This window comes from Abrus precatorius, unplaced genomic scaffold (genome assembly GCF_003935025.1).
Source record: "Abrus precatorius isolate BTA unplaced genomic scaffold, Abrus_2018 Scaffold2, whole genome shotgun sequence".
Taxonomy (NCBI): Eukaryota; Viridiplantae; Streptophyta; class Magnoliopsida; order Fabales; family Fabaceae; genus Abrus; species Abrus precatorius.
The window spans coordinates 34,849,136-34,865,131 of NW_020874362.1; the positions used below are offsets into that span (position 1 = coordinate 34,849,136).

Genomic DNA, 15,996 nt, shown 5'->3' on the forward strand with positions numbered 1-15,996 from the left:
ATAAATGAACTGTGAACTAGTATTTTTACCCGTTTAATTATCAGTCTGATTTTAAAAATATTGCCAAAATCATTATAAAAATTTAATATGGCATTTTAGATAATGCATAACCAAAGTTCTATAATTTTTTTAAAATAATATTAAAATAGATATAATTTTTAAAATGTGTATTGTGGTCATTTATATACCTTAAAATATCCTATGTTTGGAAAGAGACAAGACAAGTTATCGAAAGAATTGTGTATTATATATATATTTTTTAATAATTGTTTTGCAAAACTAAAAAAACTTACAAAATTGAACCACGTTTATAAAATTAGAAATTAACGGAGTAATTTTAAAGATTAAAACATCTATTTATCTAAAAATATTAATATAAAAAATAATATACAATTACCCTTTAATTATTGTATATAATGTGTAATTATTATACAGTACGAATTGATTGTTGATGAAAATATACAGCTAAATAATAACACCTGCACTTTAGAGTTATGTTATTTTCTAATTTAAAATTTAACCAATAACATATTGAAGCATTGTTTGGTAATAATTCGTACGTAAACTCTTTTATATTTTAGTAATTCTCATATAAAAATATGATTTTACTATTTAGAATTATGCCATGTTGTACTCTTTGAGATACTTAATTTTTTGTTTAATGTATTTATAATTTTTTTAAAAAAAATTCCAATAGTAAAAAATAAATATAATTATGTCAACTTAAATAATTAAACAATTAAATAAATTATCAAAGCTTTATATGTATTTTGATTTTAGACATTGTTGTAATCAATTTATTAAATTTTATGCAGTAATTTTTTAGGATTCCCACGATTAATCACCAGATAGTCATATCGATGAAGAAGAAAAAATCAATTAATTGTCATATATATTTAAAGCAAAAATTGTGGTCTAAATTTCACCGACCAAAATGTCCAAATTATAATTGGTCACAAAATAATTCTGTGTCATAATTCGTTAAAGTCGTTTAGGGTTTGTTCTTGTAATGGCCGCCTCAGTCAAAATCGCGCCAACGTTGAATGATTCATTGCATTGATATTCACATTCGCGTTCTCGGTCACGTAACTGAGCTTCAGATCCTTCCAATTCCGCTACGTTGCTTTGACCTCCGCTACCAAACTAGCATGTTCTCCTGTGCCTACCCTTCAGGTTCTTACATCAAATTCAAATTCCTTTGATTTTCATGCTGCCCATTACGTTTTTTTTTTTTCATAATTAATAACCGATCGCGTGTTTCTTTCGTCAAAGGAGAAATTTGTAATGCATTTCTGGAATAATGGATACTTGAGGGGGGGGGGGGGGCAACTTTGATGGGAAGATAAACGCGTTTGAATTTTTTTCTCTTTTTTTCATTGTTAAGAGTATGAATCATCAAATTTCCTATGCTTGTTTGTTTAATTTTGGGGTATACAGAGAAAGGAGTATGGACCAAATAAGTGATTCAATTTCCAAGCAATTGGCAATGTGGGATGGATTTGGACTTTGTTGAATGGTTTGTTTAATGAAATTTCCTCAATGATTTTTTCTCCTCGTTTGTTTCTTGTCATATTTATGTCTCTTGGAGAGATTAAGATCCATTGCTTCCATTTATACCTTGCTCCTCTTTCTTTTCTCTACTTCAAGTTTTTCATTTGGTTGCTTCAAGGATGCTACAACTTGCGGTTTTTATCCCTTCACTTGTAATTGTCTTTTGCTGCTGGTTCCATGAGCCCCTTTACTTGCAAATGGGCAACCATTGAACTCCCCTGGATCACTTGTTGCTTACAATAATGTACTGAATCAAAATAAAGCTTCTTAATATCCTAACTTAAGTTAAGGTGTGTGTCTCTTCCAGGCCCATAAACCATGGTTGTGCCTGTGGGCAGGGCAGATTTTACCGTGACTTGCTAGTTGTTAACTTGTTACAAAAAGAAAGGCATTAGACGGACTTAACAATTTTATTACATTCTAAGGGAAGCGTCTAATCAAATAAAGTTACTAATAATGCATAGTAACTAATGTTGGACTATTGATTCAGTGATATGTAAATATATCTACTGATTGCTCCAAAACTCAATATTTCTCATGATTTCAAAGTTCGTGTCTTCTTTTTATCACGGGGTTACTCTTTGTATATCTAGGTCTTCAAATTGGCTTAGATTTACCACGTTAATTTTTATTAGAGAAAGGGGTAAGTGTCATCATCGTAAAATTTGAATTGGTGAGCAATGGAGTAAGGAGACTAGTTTAGTAGATTAGTGATTTGACTGTCAGGCAGATAATTGGCCCGCACTAAATTTATTAAGTTTTTCGGTTTTTATTTGATAAAGTGGATTCCGTTGAATATAAAATTCAACCAAACTGATTAGGGACTCAAGCTACCAAATTTCTGTTCTATGTGGCCAGACTGATATGAATTGAATTACTTCAATTTCTCTCAATGTGAAATCTTTAGAATATGCTCCTTTTAAACAAAAATTGACTAGTGATATTTTATATTCTACGTCTTTTTATTACATGATTAATGATTTATGTTTCAGATTCAAATGTAAAATGAATCTTATGCCTTTACCTGATGGCTTAAGCTTCTTGGAGAGTTGGTGCTAGATATTGTATCTGGTTCTCTAATCTATGACCAAATGGTCTGGAGTTTGATAGTTGCTGACTCCTATTCTTGTAAATAAAAAGTGAATCTCAGCACAAGGTAGTTGGACCTTGTGAATTCTCTGCACTTAAAGCCCAGGCGGATTCTTGCATGAGGGAGCATGTTGGGGATATAAATTGAGTCTCGTACATTCACTTAATACTTGGGTTCTATGTTATCTGGTTTTTACAACCACCTTACAATTGTGCTAGTTGTGCTACAATTACTTGAATTCACATCCACACAGTGCAGCTCAGTAGTCATATTAGGACCCTCCTTCACCTTCTACCCAATCTTCTCTTGCCTCTTTCTTATTTCCCTCGTCATCAACATCTTTCATCCATTTCAGCCTTTGCACACAGATGGACAAGTAATGGTTTAAATAGAATACTCTTATCATATGTAAAAATATTTATCAAATATTCTTTCTGTTGCGTGCAAATTAAATTTTTTGTTAGAAAAGGAAATAATGACATTTAGTTAGCCTTTATGCGAAGATAGGGAAAACAGTCAATTCATGAGAGATTTCACAATTTTTTTGTTGGTTTCTTTTTGGCTACAATAAATTTGGTTTTGACTTAGTGATGATTTTTGGCACTTCATTACAGAATAAGGGTTCATTTTAAGTATTGTATGTAGATGTATTGATAACAGACTGGATAGAGTTTTGAATTTGTTATCTTTTGTTATTGGAAGATGTCAAAGTAACTAATGATTTCCTCCTAGTTTTCTGGACAATTTGGAGACTGAAATTTAATAAACCATTCCACATAGTGAGTAGTGGAGACCATTTATTTTCTGTATCAAGTGAGTCTTAAATCACTTGATGCCTTTGAAGAATTTGACATATAGCATACTTGTATAAAAATAAATTTTAAATGCATCTCAACATACACACCTTTTTTTGATAGAAGAATGAAAAAGAAACTGTTGTTTACTTATCATCAGTGTTCTAATCAACAGAATATTTGGTTTGCAGATATTTGATGCTTGGAAACATAGGGAGAGTTGCCCATTCTATTCTTCGAATCCATAGAAGCAGATATCTGGAAGTGAGTAGAAATGGGGCCTTTGCCTCAGTTGGAACAAATTCTAACCAATGCAGGATGTACGTGCAATATAAGTTTTCCGGTGAAGGATTTAATTCATTCTTGTGGCGGCAGACAAGAGAAAACTTTTGCAAAGGACACTCTTTTAGAAACTTTTCTGTTATTTCAGGAAGTAATTTAGCAGCATATAATTCTCAAATAGCCTGGAAATTGCTGCACAAAAAAATTTCTTCCAATGGTTATGGTGGATTTACCTCCATAACTATGATTGCTCAAGCAGTAAGTCTGGCTTTAGGTCGTTCTTATCTGCTGATTCCTAGTTTTTTTGCATTTGCGTATGGAAAGCTAGCATTGGCTCAGAAAAATGGGGCATGTACTGAATGTTACCCATCACAGAATGCTTTGTATCTGCATGCACAAGATGGATACAGTTACATGTTTGCATTTGTATTCATTGTAGTAGAAGGCCTTGTCTTGTTAGCAAGAGCTATGTATCTGGCCATATTATTCTCTCCAAGCATATTGATGGCACCATTTGCAGATTACTTTGGGCCAGAGTTCAGGAAAATGTGGCTTTGGGTCATTCATCTCACGCTGGAAAAAGCTGGTCCAGCATTCATAAAATGGGGTCAGTGGGCTGCTACACGACCTGATCTGTTTCCTCGAGATCTATGCACCCAGCTTGCTGAACTTCATACCAAAGCACCACAGCATAGTTTTAGCTACACAAAGAAATCTATAGAAAGAGCATTTGGTCGGAAAATTTCTGAAATTTTTGAAGATTTTGAAGAAGTACCTGTTGCATCTGGAAGTATTGCCCAAGTGCATCGCGCTTCTTTAAAATATCGTTACCCTGGTCAGCTAGCAAAGCCCCAAGTAGTTGCAGTGAAGGTTAGACATCCTGGTGTGGGAGAATCTATCAGAAGGGATTTTGCTATTATCAATTTGGTGGCAAAATCTTCAAAGTTCATCCATGCCCTTAATTGGTTAAGGTTGGATGAAAGTGTTCAGCAGTTTGCAGTTTTCATGATGTCTCAAGTTGACCTTGCAAGAGAAGCTGCTCATTTGAGCCGCTTTATTTACAATTTCCGTCGTTGGAGGGATGTATCTTTTCCTAAGCCTGTCTATCCACTTGTGCATCCTGCAGTTTTGGTGGAAACATATGAAAATGGAGAGTGTGTCTCACATTATGTTGATGAGCTTCATGGACATGAAGGGATTAAAAGTGCTCTTGCTCATATTGGTACTAATGCACTTTTAAAGATGCTCCTGGTAACAAATCTTTCATTTACAGTTCCTTTTGCCGCTTATATATCTTGTGGTTTATGCTAGAATTGTTTCCAAGGCTTATTTTTAGCATTGGTTTGTTTTGTATCAATAAGAGCTAGTCATGATTAATTACTGATATTTCTTGAGATGAAGGTACAGAGTGTATATATATTAGGAGTGTAAAGCCAGACCCTAGACTTAGTGGGAGCAAGTATTAATTTTTATTATTTATTTCTTTGTCAAATGTGTTTGATCAAACTGAAAATTTTGAGTGATGAAAAATTAAGGACTGGTTTGTAATGCTAATGCCCTTATATTTGTCTAGTACAATATTTAATATGCAATGCATTTTACTTTGTAATGTTCACCTTGCACAATAGACTTTACAGGATTCAGATCCTTTTTTTTAAGCTATGGTCTAAACTATAAACTGATCTTGGCCTCTTAATGGTTTTTAGCCAACATTTATTTGGAAGGTGTTTCTTTATTGGATATGTAGAGATTACACTATAAAACAAGCTTTTCTTAGTAAATTAAGCTCATCTTGGTTATGAATGCAAAGGAACCTGATCTCTTTCTATAGTTTTAAACATGAACATTACAAAGTTTTAGCTTCTAAGACATGGAGATGTCTTCTTTCAGGTGGACAACTTCATCCATGCAGACATGCATCCTGGAAATATCCTTGTTCGGAGCAAGCCTCAGAGACGGCTCTTCAAATCAAAGCCTCATGTAATATTCCTTGATGTAGGCATGACTGCTGAACTCTCTGGGAGTGATCGGGTAAATTTGTTGGAAATTTTCAAAGCTGTTGCCTGCCGAGATGGTCGAACTGCTGCAGAGTGCACGCTCAAGTTATCAAAGCAACAGAACTGTCCAAATCCAAAGGCTTTTGTTGAGGTGATTTTTTAGCTTGTAACTTTTTTGGTAGGAAGTAAGAACTATTGTATTGATTTTTGTTGAGCATTACATGAGGGTGTGAAGTTTATATATATGTGTGTGTGTGTGAGCATTACATGCCATTTAATTACTTCTAATCATTCAATTATAATTCAACAATGGTGAGTCATAAAGTTTACTACCTCTATGTTGAGGGTTAATTACACAGCTATGCTTGTGGTGATATTCAATCAAAGGCAAAAATGTGAAAGATTAATGTTATATATACTTTTGAAATATATGAAAGTAAAAATCATTTGATTATATGTTTATTGTCCACTTTTTCCAAGATTTGACACACACAACCAATGTAATGAACAATCATAGTTTAATAATTAGATTGATAAAAATTATATTTTATATAGTTATTAAATGGTGTGAGATTACATAGTCTTGCATTTTTGTGTAAATTAATCTCCTTGTGTAAGTATGCTGATCGGTTTATTTGTGTATTTTTCAGTTTATTTGTTTTGTTCAACTCAAAAGACATTGTGGTTTGTTATCTGTTGTCAAAGTTAATGCATATTTATAAGCGCTAATCTGCAGACTTTTGTAGTTGATTGACATTGCACGTGGAACGACATTGCATTTTATGTCAATTTTGCAGTTAGGCTTGGTTATGATTCTATCGATGCAATTTTATAAATTGGGCTTTCCTCTTTTCTAACAGGAAGTGGAAGAGTCGTTTACATTTTGGGGCACTCCAGAAGGTGACCTGGTCCATCCTGCAGAGTGCATAGAGCAATTACTTGAGAAAGTTAGGCGCCATAAAGTCAATATTGATGGCAACGTTTGTACTGTCATGGTGACCACCTTGGTTCTTGAGGTAATTCTTTGTGATTTACCACGATAACAGTTTATTTTGTGACTCAACATGCATGGGAAACACTGATGAAAGAATGAATGAGATTGAGAATGTCTCCTTTCCATACACCAAATGGTCTATGTTGCAATGACGTTTATTTGACTGTTTCTAATAGCTGATGTGAGTTACATGATATGTGTATTTATTAATATTGTTAAATATGTAATTTGAATGCAGGGTTGGCAGCGCAAGCTTGATCCTGGATACGACGTGATGCATACGCTGCAGACATTGCTACTTAAAGATGATTGGGCAAAGTCTCTTTCTTACACAATTGACGGGCTCATGGCCCCTTGAGAGAAGCTTTCCTTATTGTTGAGGCTCTTAACAATTTTGACCCTAACCCGAAACAGGACATGTACTACAAAGGGCGCTCTCAGATTTGCCCCTTTTTTTTTCGGCCTCTTTTTTGAGAAGCTCCCCTTTATTTTTTCGGTTAATTTCCAGCAGTTATTACTGTGTGCCGGAGCGCCACAGTTCACAGGCAAAGGCTAATAAAACGGTCAACATTTGCGCCGCTTATACTGTTATACTCACAAGTTTGATAATGATAATCTCAGCTTGTGTTAATACAAGTCTCTGATAATGTCGGTCATATGGTTAACTGATACACACTGTGGTAAACCACAGTCAAAATGTTTATTTTACCTTATGATTACTATTGCTGGTAATAGAAAGGAAAAACACGGTGAGGATCTTCAAAGGGGTTACAACTTTGCGAAGCGAGGTGATTATCTTGTATTCTTGTAAGAATGAAGATTAACTTAAATTTCAAGAAATCTTATTCGATTAGTTTTAAATCAAAATTTTAAAAAAATAAAGATGATTTGAAACTAATGTTTATATTTGAAGAAAAAATTGCAATATTCTTGTCCTCACAAGGCATGTAAGCGTCTCAATATGCGTGGTACGTCGGGTTGATCACTTGTTTTTTGGCTAAGCGATTGGCCATTAGAAACATGTCATACAAACAGGTGTCATTAGAAATTTCAGTATCCCCAAATTATCAAAATTCCCATTGTCAAATTTCATTTACAGAGTGAGGATCCAGTATCAATCAATTATCTGGTCAATAATAAAATTAACAGATTTGAAGTAAAAAAATTTTGAGATCACAAGTACTTCGCCGTTTCGAAACATGATACCCATCTTGTGACAAATGGGTGAAAAATGTCAACAACTACTCACCCAGTGTGGTACGTCTAAAATTGGAACACATTGACCCTGTTTATATTCTCACTCTTTTCTGATTTACCCATCTGCTCTGACTTTATTTGGCACCGGTTTCAAAATCATAAAACCCTACTACTGATATTCTTGTATGACAATCAAGCTTTGTGGATGATGGAAAGAACCACACCATCTCCAGTTTCGAATGGTATTATAGCATATGAACATCAATTTCACCATTATACAGCACTTCAAAATGTTAATGAGCAAACATATGGGATGTCCGTGTCATGGAACCCACTTTGGCAAATAAGGTCTGCGGATTGGTGCACTGGTTCTCACATGTAAGGTTGGGGATTGTTCTAGTTTTGTATCTAGTTGCTGTCACATTTCGGTTGTAGCTTAGCGCCAGAACAATCTACCGGGGCAAAATACTAGTTTAAACATACTCATCAATCTATCAGAGTGATTATTACCTATGCCCGGTCTATTAAACTACTTTGCTAGATCAATCTACTCTCTAGCATTTCGAAGTTCAAACTAATGAAAACCAAAAATTCAAATTTCATTTGTTCAGTCATTCTTAATATATCATATTTTACTTCAAATAAACAACTGAAGAAATATACAGACCATAAAATTTTATTTCAAATTCAGGTAAGGCATAAAATGTCACATCAGAAAAAATGGATAGAGATGGAAATTAATCAATTTAATAAGTACCTTGCTAGATATTAATGTATTCGAGCATTAATCTATACAATTATGAAGATATGGACGTGAGAGCCTCAGAAGCATGTGTATATTTTAACTGGTGCAATCATGTTTTGCTCATAAGCTGACGTATTTCTTTAATTGCTGCATTCATGCTATTAAGCGCCATTTTCTTCACCTGTTTTCATGAATGTCAAAAAGAGAAAAGCTTGTCAATTCTTTGCCTACAACTAAACGAAGAAAGCAGGAACTGGTAAAAATATCATTACAAGATCTACCTCTAGCATGTTTACTTTTGCTTTATGGTCTTCAGGCAATAGTCGGACCTCATCAATCAACTGGATAGACTCGGTAACGTTTTCAGGGGACACAAATTCCAATACCGCATGAACACAACACTGCATATCAAAAAACAAATGCATGTTGTGCATAATATTAAATTAAGAGTATATTAAAGGGCTACAAAGACTAATATTGAGATAATGATATCCTTCATCAGCATTAATAATAATGAAAACAAGGCCATTAATATTATTAAGTGTAACCATCCCTTGCTTTCCTTCTAATTTATGTATAAAATGTAAGTGTTGATAGCTAAACACATTTATACATTCTTGAGGAATCATATGCTAAAAAGTACAAATTGAAATTAGTAGGAATTTTCAAAATATAAGTCCAAAGGAATGGATATCCAGTTCAATAACAATTAAAATTCAATAAGGTTTCTGCTTTATAAATTAACTAGAGAAAGAATCTTTATGGTAAAGCACTAGACCTTAGGATTCCTGATCTGGTACGGACATCCAGCAGGAATGATGACAGCTTGTCCAACATGTTGCCGAAAAGTCCATGGTTCAATCTCTGGTAATAGTGACAGGTGTGTCAATGGAGTTATCTAAGACTGTAATGCATGATAAAAACAAAGAGAAGAATATGTACTTACTAAATTCCTCCTTCAGTCTCATTTTGTGAGTACTGTCAAGAAAAACATTCTGATCCAGAATAGGATGAACCATCTGCAGACAAGATAAAATGAATAATCACCACTCAATCAAAATCCTTCCAAATAATTGTCTTATTTTGAGTTTACCTTCTTGTTATAGTCATGGGTATAAGAGAATTCATCAGAGTGTCTTTTAAGGTATTCTATGAGCTTAGGCACATCTTGTCTGCGAAAGACATCCCACTGTGCACCTGAATTCTCAGTAAACTTTTTTTTATCTCTCTGTGAGCTTTCAAAGGGATTTCTAGGATTATTGTTCTTAGACAGTTCAGTAGTTAGAACAGTCCCAGGGAGAAGTAAAGAGGGATTGGAATCGGAATCAGAATAGTAATCACATTCTTCATCCTGGGAAATTTTGCTGTCTATACTCTGACCAGCAACTTTTTTAGCTTCAGTTGAAAAGGAAGATGTTCGATTGACTCTCCTGAAAAAGTCCATTCCTTCTTTAACCATGCTCTGTAGGCCTTTTTGCTCCATTTCTTCAGCATGCAATAATGCCATTCCATTCAATTTCTGTTCCTGTAGCTCCTCAGTAGCAATAGTCTCCATTTGACATAGAGTTCTGTGTTTTTTCAGCAATTTTCTTATTTTCGTAAGCTGTTCTGTAGAGAGTGGGACATCCGTTGTATGTGTCATAATATTAACCTTCCAAATCAGACACAGAAAACAGCAGGGTTATCTAAACAAAATTCTGTTTACAAACCAAGTGCAAGCAATACTATTTGAGAGAGCGAGAGAAGGAAACGAGTGCGACTTTCAATTTTGAGGAATGTGCAAGTCCCGTAGACCAATTCTAATGCTTAATATAAACCTCAAACCAAGTTTTAGTTCTGGCATCTACTTTTCAATAGGTTGAGTACTGGCATTCAGTATAGATATAACAGCAAGGCTATTATAGCCCAAAAAGTGATTTTAGGATTTGAACTACTGTAGCTATGAACATTAAGATTCAGTATGACTTTTATTGAGAAAACATTTCATATTTTTATTCCTAGACCCAAAACAGGCATGTTTATATATATATGTAAGGGACAGGTTTTCGTTGCATACAATATATAGTTTATGAGGGAGAAACCATCTTCACAACAACTAGACACTCCATGAGGATGCTTCAAAAGATGAGACCCCTCTAAGTTATTATGTGGGATATATGCACAGTAACATTTTTCACCATAGGAAATATATATATATATAGCTTAATTTATAATATTTAAAATAGATTTAACATCATAAGAGTTTGAATTCAGAAAATAATGTGACTGAAAGTGTAGGGCAGTATTTCTCCTGATATATTTAAGAAAACATGAAGTGCAACATAATAAGGGAGGACATGTACCACATCATATGAGTCATAGCAGAGTTTTGTCACAGAATCAGCTTCTTTGTCAGCAGAGCCATAAGAAATATAGACATACGGCCCGATTTCATGTTTTGCACTCCCATGTGGCAAATTTGCAGCCAAATTCAGAAGACCAGACAAGGGATTCATGTATTCTTGAACTGGTAGAGCATCAATTACCTCAGCAAAATGAGCTGGAAACTGCTCTTTAAATATTTGGGAAGACAGCCACCCCTTTAGTTTAAGCATCTCATGCCAAGTGTTTCTCTGAGGACGACGTTTAACAGATCCAGTAAAATACTGCCTAATGTTAATTTCCACCTGCCAATAATAATACACTTTTAACTATAATTATTAAGCACAATGTTTGCAGGTTCAAACACACAGTTGGTATATGTGTCTCTGCATATACTCATAGCCAATAACAAACACTGTATACACTAAATTTTAATCTCAAATTGATAAATGCATTGAATTGAATAAATAGGCGTTTAATAAATACAATTACTTTTTTGGTCAAATATCAGAGTTAATTTTAATAAATCAATTTGAAAGAATCGTGATGCATACAATATACAATTAGTTGTTATACTGACCTCACACCAATCCAAACAAGACTCAAGTAAGTCTTTATTATTCTCATATCTAGTAATGCTCTGCTCCAGATAAGTACAGAACATGATTAGTGGATCCCAACTGAGGTTTGATGTATTTTGGAGCGCATCTTGGACTACTATTGGATGACCTTTGCCCCAGTGTTTCTGAAAGTGCTCAAAGTTATCACCACTGATGTCCAAAACTGTGGGACAAAACAAGTAATTGTCATTGGAGTCTTCTCTTCGAGCTGCGTCTTGCAACTGCTTGTATCTGTTAGTATTGTGATCGGTGTCAAAACACAACGAGCAGCTCGAACTTTTATCTGAAGTTTCAGGAAAGTCATAGCTGCAAACAATTTCTTCTGCCTTTACTTCCATCTCTTTGATCCAACTAGAGAGGAAAACAGATCTCAAATCGAGGTGGCTATTACCACAACCACCAACCTCTGTAGGAGGGCATGATACACTATCAATGCCATTACAATTTATCCTCTCAGGCAATATTGAAGAAGCAGTAAAATTGCCACCAAATTTCGCCTTCTCATCCAAAGTATGGCTTTCACCGGCAACACAAGCTTTCAATTTATCAGGTTGCTTGAACATAGATGAGTCAATTTCACCAGACATTTTTCCATGACTTAATTCATGACAGCAACTTAAGCATAGGTTATATGAACAGCTAGGACAGCTTCTATGGAGATCCAAAATGGGCGTTTTGCAGTGATCACTGAGACAAATGTTACATTAGTTAACAAGTAGCACCAGAAAGTCATGTGCCTTTTCTTAGTAGCACCTGTAGAAGTGAACTTACCAGTAATTTTTCTCATTGCAGCCAAATTCAACCTGCTTGATTTGAATATCAGAAATATTTTTCCCTGTCACACAGAATGGCATCTAAGACAAATGTGTCATAATAAAAAAAAGCTGCTTCAGAAAACATTGATGTTAGAAGAACAAAATTACTACCTTTAATTTTTGCTTCTATTTCTAGTTCAGTAGCCTGATCTTCACTTATTTGCTTTATTACTGGAAGGAGCATGCAGATCAAATAATGAAAATGCAATATTCTATCAACTCTGCTTTTACCAGTCAAATATTCCTGAAACAATGGGGTATGAACTGCAGTGTTAGCATGTGCTACTAATGAAACACTGTTACATGTAAAGTAGCATCCATGTTTGATGTCAGACCTTACTTGCCCCGTCTTTACATTGGTTTGCCATGCAGTCCTTACATGTGCAAGTTCCACGACAAACTGGACATGCCTTCTTAACTTCGTTTTGAGTGTCAAAATATCTAAATTTGTTTCAAAAAATATTGGCAAATGTTTCATTACGATATGATTCTCAATTTAAAAGGAACAGACAACAGAAATTATCTTGGCAAATATCTTAGCCCCAACCATTATTGATCCATCTGCCATTATTATTTCTGAAAACTACCAAAAAAAGATGATGATTCCATAGGCTTGAAACTTTTAATTTCTTATTATAAATTTCAAACATTCTTATTAACCTTTGTCGACAGCAATAAACATTCCGCACATCTCTCTTAACTACATCAAAACGGGCATCCTTTCATTTAAGGAAAAGCTGTGGAATTATAACAGGAATCTCTATATAGGTGTTTAACTGATCAGATCATGCTTTTTTACTTCAAGCTTCTGCATTGCCCCCCAAAACTAATTACACATGTGGCTCTAAAGAATTTAGAATAAAGATCAACAAGTTTTCAAACAAGAATAAATAGCCTACAATGTAGAAAAAGCTCCTCATACATTAGGATAACAGCCAAGCACGAAATTCAAGTATTCAACACAACATCAAACTTTGAAACAAGTTCAAACAGATATAGATAATGCCACAAAGGTTCAGTTAGTCTCATGTTCAAAATTGGGAGGGTTTAACAATTAACAAACCGCTCTTTAATGCAATCCATGCAGAAAAACTCTCTCTGACAGCTCGAACACCTGATGAGATTCCAAGAATCGCTTCTCTGGCACCAATGACACTTCTTCCTCTTAGCCTTACCCTTCTTCAAGTTTGATCCATACGGCACAATCTAAACAAGAATATAGAAACACTATTAAAATTCATAAAAATTCAAAATTACAAAAAATAAAGAGAGAGAGAACATGTACAGTTATTTAGAGCAAGTACACCTAGCATTCTGCTAAACATACCTGCAACTTTCCAACAGGGATTCTATCAACATTCTTAGACCTAAAGTAACGCGGTGTAACTGTTTTACAATCAACCCCCACTTTCACATCACAATGTGAACCCACATTGTTGTAATCATGAGTCGTTGAAGCTGGCGCGATTTCCATCACACCATTCGGCAATTCCCTCCTCAACTCTCCTTCACCGTAACGCAATTCCTCTTCTTCCTTTTTCTTCTTTTTCTTTTTCTTCTTCTTCTTACTCTTGTTGTTGCTGTTATTCTTCTTCTTCTCAGCTTCTCTCTTGAGAACCATCCTTATAAGCTCCAACTGCATATCACCTTGCTTCAACGCTTTCTTCCTAGCGGAAGAAGTTGCAACGACCAATGACTCTGAACCCTCCGAAAGCTTGCGTTTCTTCTTCACCATTTTGGACGCTCTTGGTGCCCTAGATTCGACATTGTCGAGAACCGAAGGTTCCTCCTTCTTCCGCTTCCTCTGAAGCTTCAAAGACTCAGGGACCTTCTCCTTGAACTGGCGATGGCGCCCTTGAAGGTAGTGAATCTCGCACAGCTTCAGATTGTCCATCACTCGCCGCCGGCACCGCCATTGCCGACCGTCGGTGCGACCACACCGGAGATGGTCTGGCAGAGGCTCCTCCTCCCCCTCCTTCGCCGCCGTTGATTTTTTTCCCATTGATTTTCGATTTTCCGAGAGAATTGGGATTTTCTCGGGAAAATTTTGTTGCTGGGTAAAGTGAAACCTAAGCGCAGCGCGTGAAAAGAAAACCCTTGTTTTCTGCAGAGGAAGGGAAAAGGGGGTTTTCTGTTTTTCAGGCCCAAAGAGTGTTTGTTATTTATTGTGAAGGAAAAAACAGTGAGAATGGCACGTCGCCATAGCGTGGCATATTCCCGTAATTATTGGCAAATGCAGAGTCCCGTTTGGTCTCATAATCTTCAACTTTGGGATCATTGATTGTATCATGGAAATCGGAACTAATCAAACTTGTGATCTTAGAATCAGTGACCTGATAGAAGAATGAAAAGTATTTCTGTCAAAATCACAATGTGAATTTTTTGTTTTATTTTCTCCTTTTTATTTTATTTTTTTCTTTGTTTTGTAACAGGTTTTTGGTTCCAAATTACACAACAGAATCTTCTGGATTTGTAGTGGGAATTTTTTGGGGCAGAGATTCAACTTTTGAGTTTCTTGGGCTGAAATCAATCGCATGTGTATTAATAGTAATGTTCTGATGGGCAGGGTTTACGTTCTGATCAAGCAATTTGATGTAAGTTATGTCTATAAATCTATGAATGGCCAATGCAGTGACCAATGTGGCTTGTAGCAGCCTTTTATATAAATAAACAAAGGTGTTTGCTTATGTTGTTTATGTCTCTAATCAATTAGTGTATTTGATGATAGTTAAATTCTGTTCAGTCTACCAAGATATTGAGTTCTAACTATAGAGGATCAATGCAGGGCTATGCTTTATTGTTTTAAGTTGCTCTGTTTTTATTTTTTATTTTTTCGTATAGAAAATTATTTGCTTAAAAGTGGGAAAGGAAAAATATTCAGAAGCAAATTGCCGTCCAACCTTTTCTTTTTCTGAGTAGCAAGAGGAATTTAGAAATCAGAAATGCAATAAGACTTTGTATTTTTCTTTTTCCTTAGGGTGGAGATTAGCTAATTTTGTTGTGGTATAGAGGCGTAATTAGAGGATTAAGTGTATTTTTTTGGGCTGCAAAATCAGTAACTGTTGTTTCATAAAGATACAAAGCCCACTTTTATTGTGTCTAAGTTGTATTGAAGTATTGGGCTCACAGTTGAATGCAGAGAGAGTACTATCACGCTGCTGCGCGTATCTGATGTAAAGAAAATCTGTCATAATGAAATATGTACACTCATCAATTTGAGGTGTTGTCAATTGTGGTTAGACTTTTGATTCCATGTAAATCTAACCGTATGACTTACATGTAAAATAGTAAATATCGAAATTTTAATGTTTGAAAAACAATAAGTGTAATTGCTTCAATTGTTTATTTAAAAGCTGTGAACTGTGAAGTTTATGTTAAACATGTTTTGGGAAGGCAATGAGTCCTATTGCCCCTACATGGAAAATTGCAAAAATGCTGCTGCAATTGACACTGCATTAAATTTAAGGACGATAACTTAAAAAATAAAAAATAAAAATTAAACCTTCCAGTACAGCTACCATATCAGAAAGCATTTTCAAGCAGCTGAGTT

The 15,996-nt window shown here is 34.9% G+C and overlaps 2 protein-coding genes across 3 annotated transcripts; one reads left to right on the forward strand and one right to left on the reverse strand.

Moving 5' to 3' along the window:
- Positions 1 to 973: 973 nt before the first annotated feature.
- On the forward strand, positions 974 to 7,557 carry LOC113857916 (ABC1 family protein YPL109C, mitochondrial-like). 2 transcript variants are annotated; one of them, XM_027490207.1, is made up of 5 exons: positions 974 to 1,173; positions 3,627 to 4,968; positions 5,608 to 5,865; positions 6,575 to 6,730; positions 6,947 to 7,557. In XM_027490207.1, exons 2-5 carry the CDS (start codon positions 3,634 to 3,636, stop codon positions 7,064 to 7,066), a joined length of 1,869 nt encoding a protein of 622 aa, XP_027346008.1. In that variant the 5' UTR covers positions 974 to 1,173; positions 3,627 to 3,633; the 3' UTR covers positions 7,067 to 7,557. The 2 variants fall into 2 exon arrangements, with proteins under 2 accessions (XP_027346008.1, XP_027346009.1); XM_027490208.1 differs by lacking the exon at positions 974 to 1,173 and adding an exon at positions 3,010 to 3,017 and having other exon boundaries at positions 6,947 to 7,349.
- Positions 7,558 to 8,564: 1,007 nt separating this feature from the next.
- On the reverse strand, positions 8,565 to 14,749 carry LOC113857849 (lysine-specific demethylase JMJ25-like). Its single transcript, XM_027490086.1, has 12 exons — positions 13,774 to 14,749; positions 13,510 to 13,652; positions 12,782 to 12,887; positions 12,558 to 12,690; positions 12,403 to 12,466; positions 11,592 to 12,318; positions 10,993 to 11,316; positions 9,744 to 10,301; positions 9,597 to 9,669; positions 9,429 to 9,514; positions 8,932 to 9,051; positions 8,565 to 8,831 (listed from the first exon to the last, which is right to left on the reverse strand). The coding sequence occupies exons 1-12, from the start codon at positions 14,446 to 14,448 to the stop codon at positions 8,760 to 8,762; spliced, it is 3,081 nt and encodes a 1,026-aa protein (XP_027345887.1). The 5' UTR covers positions 14,449 to 14,749; the 3' UTR covers positions 8,565 to 8,759.
- Between the last annotated feature and the right edge of the window lie 1,247 nt (positions 14,750 to 15,996).